The 8,483-nt window shown below is 39.2% G+C and overlaps 1 protein-coding gene across 2 annotated transcripts; it reads left to right on the top strand.

The window, feature by feature from the left end:
* Positions 1 to 6,063: 6,063 nt before the first annotated feature.
* LOC148011771 (uncharacterized) lies at positions 6,064 to 8,140 on the top strand. 2 transcript variants are annotated; one of them, XM_087670634.1, is made up of 2 exons: positions 6,064 to 6,357; positions 6,927 to 8,140. In XM_087670634.1, exons 1-2 carry the CDS (start codon positions 6,172 to 6,174, stop codon positions 7,845 to 7,847), a joined length of 1,107 nt encoding a protein of 368 aa, XP_087526760.1. In that variant the 5' UTR covers positions 6,064 to 6,171; the 3' UTR covers positions 7,848 to 8,140. The 2 variants fall into 2 exon arrangements, with proteins under 2 accessions (XP_087526760.1, XP_087526761.1); XM_087670635.1 differs by lacking the exon at positions 6,064 to 6,357 and adding an exon at positions 6,412 to 6,581.
* Positions 8,141 to 8,483: the final 343 nt, after the last annotated feature.

Raw genomic sequence — 8,483 nt, 5'->3', positions numbered from 1 at the left:
ATTTGGAAGGTGAGGAATGATATTTTGTTCCAAAGAAGGAAGAGTAGTTAGAGGGCTCTAGCTATGGCCTAATGCATGAGTTAATTTTGGATATTGTTTCTTTGATGTCTAACCTTTAAGGTGGCTACTGAGCACTTAAAGAGCTTGTAGCTTTCCCTTTTATGGGATGATGTACATTTTTATCCCAAAGTTACAAAGCACACATTATGAAAAGACATTGTGAAGATTTCCTAATCAAGTGTATAATGGTGTGGACAAACTGGGAGATAGTTGACCTCCCAAGAAGGAGAGATGAGTGCCACCACCATCTCAGTTTTGCAAGGCATTATAGGTTGTAAGGCATAGATTATGCACATGCAAACATGCATACATGCGAGAGAGAGAGAGAGAGAGAGAGAGAGAGAGAGAGAGAGAGAGAGAGAGAGAGAGAGAGAGAGAGAGAGAGAGAGAGAGAGAGTGTGTGTGTGTGTGTGTGTGTGTGTGTGTATGTGTATGCACACGCATGTGCATGCGTGCGTTGGCGTGCCACTACGCACACACCATGTAAAAAAATCTAGAGTGTGGCTTTCTTATTGATTTAGAGAGACAATGCCATTTTAGACATTAGTGTTAGTGTCCATGGTTCAAAAATATTAGATTTTTGGACAAGTTTTAGCCAATTTTTGATATTTTAGATATTATCTCTTGTAAAAATCCATAAAACTGTAGATAATCTCTGGATTAGGATGACATGTAAAAGAAAGCACGTAGCTTTCAGCCAATTTGAGGATTTTATGTAAAAAGAGAGATTAATGAAATCGCGCGACGCGCGATCGCTGTTTTCAGGTAGTGAACAACACTTCGAAAAGGGGGAGATGAAGAAGGAGTGATCTGGCAGAATTCTGGTTTGGTGTGCTGGTATTTTCCCCCCCTTTCGGAGCCAATGGAAGCAACAGATTGGCGATCTGAGAAGCATAGAGGAAGGTATTATTTTATACACGTTTTTGTCTATTAGAGTTATATCTTCTCATAATGTTGAAAGAAACTGACAGGCTTCATCTCTGTTAGTATTCTTCTACATTTTCTGATTCTTTTTTGGAGTATTCTTCTACATCTTCAATTTCTTCGAACCCCTTCTCTTCCGTCTACTCCTCTCCCTAAATCTACCTTCACCTGTTGTCTCTTATCCTCGTGGTGGACTCTCGACACCAAATGCACTGACACCGTGTTAGGGGAAGTTTATGCTATTATCAGAGGTGAATTTCAAAATATATTTGGGCTGATATCTTCAGCCATATTTAGAGAATTAGCTACAACATTGTTCTTTTAATTCACTTCTTACTCTACACAGAAGACATCTTGTCAAAATATGCAAGTATTATGTGTCCCTATGGCAAGGCAATGTTTGTAGATCATTCATTGATGCTTTGAGTTGAATTAAGAGGAGCTTTTTCTCTTATTTCTTGGTTGTGGTAACTTATCCTTATCAGGAACTCAATTTGAAGCTCTCTTGAAGCAAGTCTCTTCACCCTACAAGCCTTGCAATTGACTCATAAGCTTTTGTCCTAACAGTCTACATTGAATGTAATCATGCAAAGTTTATTCATGCTATGGCATCATGCATGAATGATGGGATGCATAGTTATTTATGAAACATGACGGCATATTGTACTTGATTTTATAATTTGTGATTGCTCTTATAGTCAAGAAAGCAAGCTTGATTTGAGATAATACTCTTGTGATCTTTGCTAAGAGCATACAGTTGGAAGCTCTATTAACATCTTCAAGAACTTTCCTTGAAACCTTCAACCCTTCTCTTATCTCTACCATCTCCGGAGTCTAAGCTCTTGAACCCCCATACATTCTTCTCTTGCCAAACCCCTGTGGTGACCTTCAACCCTACATGCTGCGACTGCGTGCGTGCATGTGTGAGTGCGTGCGTGTGCGTGTGCATGTGTGTGTGATTGTGCATGTGCGTGTGCATGCGTATGTGCGTGTGCGTGTGCGTGTGCATGTGTGTGTGTGTGTGTGTGTGTGCGTGCGCACACATGTGCATGTGTGTGAAAATTAAAATGGTTGAGGCAAGAAAGTGATCAAGAGTAATACATGAAAATCTCATGGAGTATGTATGTGAAAAGGGGCTTGCTCCTTCCATAATCCATTGACGGTGAGACAAGGTGGTTGGTAAAACCTACAAATTGGTAGTTAATTAGGGGTAATTCTTCCCTCATGAACAAACTAAATCCCTCTAACCATGGCAATAGCATAACCTTATAGATAGCACCAACATTGAAAGACCCAAATTTGTAAAAGGGTCGAGAGCAAGGTTGCACACAATATCTCCTAATTTTCTTAGTAGGGTCTAGGTAGGTAAAGTGAGATAGTTGGCCAAGTAGGTAAAGGTAGGGTTGATCCTACCTGGTCACTCAAGCTTGCTAATAGTTGGAGAAGTTGGTTTCTGCAGGATACTCTTAAACCTAGGAAGAAGGGAGAGTCTTGATGGCATGGGAAGCTACTCCCTCCCCAAGACTTAATTTAGATTCTAATGAATAAAATGCTCTTGAAGACAAAGATTGGCAAGTTTTGGGAAATCTCCTCAATCATCCATGTGTATTCTATGTGATAGATGTGAAGAAATGACAACATGTGTGATTTTGGGAGGGTATAGAAGTTCAATAATTGTGGAGAAAGCTTCGTGGTATTCTTAAAAAGGCATGCTTGCTTGTAAACTTTGGTCTAAGGCAATGAGTATTTTTGGATGATAATGTCACCTAAAAGAGGAGGAAATCAAGGTTTAGAATGTCTTGCAGGTGGTCCTTCTAAGGCTAATATGGAAAATTAGGAATGATGTGTTATATTGAAGGATTAGAAGTTACTCGAGCCTCGACATGTAGAGATTGACTCCTTGAGGGAGGCCATAACTATTTTGCAAAGTTGGAAGTCTTTTCCTTCATTTAAAGTTGCTACTAAAATGCTTATTAAAGCAATGTAATTATTGTCTTCTAGCTTTTATGATGTCCCTATGTAGATCCACACTTTTTTGTGTTAATTAATATACATATTTGCTATTCACATGTTTGAAAAAAAGCTAAAGTGACCCTCCTGTGACACTTTGTACTTTTAAAGATTTATTTATTTCCCTAGACTATAAGAAAGTTTAATTCATCCTACATGGCATGCCTTTGCTTTACTGGGCCTTTTTGTTTTATTTCCTTTTTTAAATTTTGGGCAAATGAAGTGCCATGCAAGCTCATAACTTAGCAATTTTAACAAGATGCCCTTCTACTCTCTAGCCAAACTTACTAGCAATTGCAAAATATTATGGTTGTAATATCATGATCTGTTTGATTTCCATGCTTGCATGAAACTCAAAATCATGCCATATGTATGTATTGATTAGCCTTTCTAAAGTATGTTGAGTACGCCTTTTCAATAGCAAGCATGATACTTAAAAGAAGGTGCCAATTGAGTCTCACTATACTTGCATACATCCAAAAAGTGTAGCAAGTGCTACATATTACATATAACCTTAGAGTCTCACTATACTTGCATACATCCAAAAATCGTAGCAAGTGCTACATATTACATATTACCTTAGAGTCTCACTATACTTGCATACATCCAAAAAGTGTAGCAAGTGCTACATACTACATATTACCTTAGAGCCATGGCATGTAAAGAGTCTTTGCAAAGTAAACCAACTATTGACAAACCTTTTCTAATAGAAAATATGAGGGATAAAGAAGGTGCCACACAAGCTCACTTGCCAGGATTCAAGAAAATCTAGTAATTATGTTTGTGGCCATACTATTATGCTCCCACTTTGGTCCCCATATATTTTTCTATTTTGTGTTACTTTTGGATTTTTGGGAAAGAGCACACAAAGGAAACAAAGATATGAGTGAGACTTACTGAAATCTCAATCACACCTCCAACTGCACAAAGGCCTCAATGATTTATTAATCTTAGACTTAATCAGACCAAAAGAGTTCTCTTTGACCTTGGAAATCTTAGACCACCTCATATGATTCTTCTATTATTGATATGTGGAAGTTACAGTCCTTTGAAGTCACAATTAACAAAAACTAAACATAGCAAAGAAGCTGTTAGTTGGCTTAGAATCCCTCCACATGCAAGTACATGGACATGCAAGGGAGGGTAATTTCACTTATTGGTCAATTGTCCACCGTAATTGAATAGTTATGGGGGACCCTCGAAATTCTAGTCAAGTTGAGGAGAGAGAACATATGTTTGAGGCAAGAGAAGCAAGGCATTGCTAATGGTTACTGGACTCGTCAATGTGGCCCCTCACAAGTAAACACAAGAACATGAACTACCCTCGATTTGGAGGATACTCATGAACTTGCCATAGTTCCACTTTCTCCATAGTCCAAGTTGTCAACAATAAGACACATGTTAATTAACTAGAGGTATCGTGATCAACAAATAGACCTCCAACAAATTAAGAAAACAATGGAGCCTCTTACATTGGTACTTTGTTATGTTTTAGGAAGCCAAGTTGCCTCATGAGAACCACATTATGAGTGGCTCTTTCCTTTGATTTTTGTAATAAGTTACAACTTCTAAAAGTTGGTGCTCATGAAAAGAATAATATTGCATAATGATTAGACATCACTGAGTTTTTGAAATCAAACTTAATGGATGCTCCTTCATGATTTTTAAGGCTTTGACTTATACAAATTGAGTGGGTTCTTTCTACTCAAGTCACATATTGAAATAGAGGCCACAAAGCATGTAGGGGGACCATGGGTACAAACAACCTTCTTTCTAGGATTCTCCCTTTGACTCAATTCTTCTTCACCATTACTCATTTATGAACAAAATTTTACTCAAGGAACTCAAAGCAATGGAAAAGGTGAAAAGAGTGTATTTATTGACAAAAGCAATTGTAATGAAAGAAAAGGTAGTTAAATGATAGGTTTCAACTTTCAAGCCCAAAAACATAAGATTCTAGGAGAAAGGAATTGCAATGGATTCGATCACATGTAAGAGTAGTAATAGTCAATTCTTCATGGTATATGATTGTCATTGACTTGTTTCTTCCCATATTAGATAAGCATATATTAGAGTAGGTATAATCTTGAGATAATGCATACATGTCACTTTTGTTAAGAGCTAGTTGTATTAAGACTAATGAGAAGTTTAGACACCCAACACTAGTCATGTGTCACTCATTGACTTGCTAGCCTTATCAAACTTCTCCTTTTTGTACTTGTAATGAAAAAAATGTAACAAAGGCTTAGAGGTTCTCTTAGGTTTGAAGAATGCACACATTGTTCGAATCAAATGGAAATGTTTGCTTGTGCATTCCAAAATGTGAAAACTAGAATCACTTAAGTGAACTTAGCTAGCATAACATTCCATCCATAGACATTGAAATTCAAATGTTTAAAAGTCTTGGTGGAAGTGTCCCCTAATGTTGAGAGAAACTGAACTTTTTTGGAAATGGGAGTGAAAGAGCACTTCAAAATTTGAAGAAAGTGTTCAAAAAACATGTAACAATTAGATCCAACAAAAATCTTCAAGGATGTTCAATAACAAAGTTTTTGTATTTGCCATGAGGAAGGTATTGTGTGAATAGTGGTTGTGTCTATCAAAGTTTTTTGTATTTGCTATCAGGAATGCATGTATTGGGTGAATAGTGGTGGTGTGTATCAAAAAGGTGCAATTGACCTTCGGAGTTATGAAAAGTTCCGGGTCGCGCGCAAATGCGAGGAGATGCCTTTTTACCCCCCACCCCTTCTTCCTTGGCACTGACACACACCACCCTTCTCTCATGAAGGTTTGGCCATCTCTACCACCTCCAGTTGGCTCTCTCTCTTTCTAACACACAATTGATGGGCACAATAAATTCTCTTCTTCTTTTGGGGAGGCAGTGGAGGGAAGCACTTTCCACTGCCTGGTTTAATTTTTATTTTTTGGGGTTTTTCTTTTTCCCCACCCTCTTTATTGTTATGGTTATTATTAGTAATAGGCCAACCTTGCCATTTAAATGCTGGTTGTGCGTGCTCTCTCTCTCTCTCTCTCTCTCTTTCATCATCTCCTCTCTTCATCATCATAATCTCATCTCATCTATAAATAATAACCATCCTTTCTCTCACGTCTACCATCTCTGTCTCCCCATCTTGTCATCTCAATCGCAGTGCCTTCATCTGTTGGTCCCCTACGAATATGATGAAGGGCTGCTTCCACCAGCCTCCTGCAGCTGCACTGGGCTGTGTTTATGATGATCACCTGCCGGGCTCCCGTTGCCCTAGCTTGATGCCCCAGCATCCCTGTGATCACCATGAATATGGGCTCATCCCTGATCTTGCCTCACCTCTACCGCGCGGATGGGAGCAGTGCTTAGATCTCAAGGTAGTTAATTCAGTGTCTCTCAATTCATGTCACTTTGAGGCTGCAAGGGTTGCAGTGCAGGTCTGCATGCATGTGTACAATATCATGTAGCATGTGTGCTCCTCTATCAGAGCATTGGATTTTATGCTTTCGTGTTATGGGAGCAGAATCCATGTTTGCTCTGCTTTGCATAGCTTGCTTGTTGCCAGGCCATTCCAATGTGTATGATTACACATGCCTCCAAGGTATGGTAATTTGAGGTGCTCTGAGAACCTGTGCTACAACAGTGCATTTTCTCAGCAGCCACACAGCAGGGTCCTATCTAACATCCAGTTTAACATTGAAGTACCTCGTCTTAAACCAAACTAGGACTATGGATTCAAGGGTAGGCAATCATGCCATTCCTCTTAATCATTTGAGTGCTGCAGCACAATTATGTTGTCATGTTTTCCTTTGCTAAAGAAACTGTACATGCATAAAATCAATAAGGTCAGTTGTCTGACTTGCATTTTGGCACTTGGGTCTATCTTGTACAAGACTGCTTGATGTTTTTGAACTGGCTAACATTCACATGGAATTCCTGTTTGCAGTCAGGGGTGATCTTCTTCAAAAACTGGATCACAGGCTATAAGACATTTGCTGATCCCCGCCGGCTTAATCACAGCGATGCTGATAATGAGAAGCAGTCATCTCCAAATGAAGCATTAATACCAGCTCCAATACTGGGAACCAACCCATTATCTGTTTGCACCAGTATCAGTAATGAACATCATAAGCATCATCCTTATTGGGCTTATGCCCAACAACATCATCACCTGAATGTAAATGGTTTGAAGTCTGGCAAGGCTATAAACTGTGATGATATTGAGCCCACAGCACCAACTGACTTAGATCTGAGACTGTCTTTGAAGAGCATGAACAGTCCCCAATATGATGGACATTATAGTGGCTCCACTGCATCAATCAGGTCTACACTTACAAGCTCCCTGCTTCCATCTTATTCACAGCCAGATAGCCAAGTGACCAATTCCGCAAGCACTGCAGATGTCACGGATGGTGGTATCATGCAAATAGATTTGAACTCTATCTTTACCAAGTGCTCTTCTACATCATCCTCCTCTTCTTCTCCCTCAGTAATGAGCTTTCAGGGGGAGAATGAAAGTGAGTTTTCAATGGAGGTAACATCTTCGCAAAAATCTCTAATCGGACCTCATGTGAGGCAGATTCCGGCTGGAATTCAGGCTGATACAAGCAGAAACAGCTACTGCACCTCTGCAGTTTATGCAGGAAGAGAGAATGAGGTTGCTGACATGAAGGAACAAAGCAATACTATATATGAGAGTGATATTCATGATGATGATGGTAATGATGAGACCATGATCACAGTGGGTTGCTTGAGGTGCCTCATGTATGTCCTCCTCTCCAACAGAGACCCGAGATGCCCTCAGTGTGGATCAGACAACCTCAGCTTGCTCAATTTCCCATCTGTCACCTCTCCATATCAGAGATGATATCTGATCAGTTCCCTCTTAATATGGCCTAACCCTAAGCATTAAGATCTGTTCATGATTGGCCTGTGTGTAATTAACTGGGCAGGCTGATGTGACCATTGAATCCAGCATATTGCAGTGAATGGGTTTTGCACTCATGATTGCCAGTGATCTTGTTTCATGAAATTGATTCATAATTAAAGATGCTATGCTAATCTTGATCACTAGCAATTGCATCTAATCATAATAAATGTGAGTGATTTGATTCCTTGATTGATCGATTGATTCTGCCACTAGTCTTCAATCACTTAGAGTCTACTGATTATTTCCTTATATCCATTGGCCACTGTGTGGCTTTCTCAAACCATACTATTAACATCTTAATATCCGTTGTTCTCCCCTTTCTCATCGGTTAGTACGATCCATATCATGCACACAATGAATGGAAGCTTTCTTGTTCTACCATAAATTGATCAGTGGAACGGTTGAATAGCACTTAAAAGTTTGTTATGTCAATGGATCTTTCGAAGTGTACATGAAAGCTCTCTCTCTCTCTCTCTCTCTCTCTCTCTCTTTACTGCATTGTTCATCAAAAAGAATTTTTATTTGCTCCATGTATACTTTAAAAAACTTGGAACTTATCATTATAATGTGTTA

Source organism: Lygodium microphyllum, chromosome 28 (genome assembly GCF_053477565.2).
Source record: "Lygodium microphyllum isolate KBCC chromosome 28, Lygodium_microphyllum_v1.1.10, whole genome shotgun sequence".
In the NCBI taxonomy this organism is placed as follows: domain Eukaryota; kingdom Viridiplantae; phylum Streptophyta; class Polypodiopsida; order Schizaeales; family Lygodiaceae; genus Lygodium; species Lygodium microphyllum.
The sequence above is the reverse complement of the archived record's forward strand: the minus strand, read 5'-3'. Positions and strand labels throughout refer to the sequence as shown.

What these genes read in the sequence shown, in the direction of transcription:
- LOC148011771 (XM_087670634.1), top strand. Translation starts at nt 6,172, where the DNA reads ATGATGAAGGGCTGCTTCCACCAGCCTCCTGCAGCTGCACTGGGCTGT. An exon ending in AGCAGTGCTTAGATCTCAAG is followed by an intron (nt 6,358 to 6,926) that starts GTAGTTAATTCA and finishes TCCTGTTTGCAG; the next exon opens with TCAGGGGTGATCTTCTTCAA.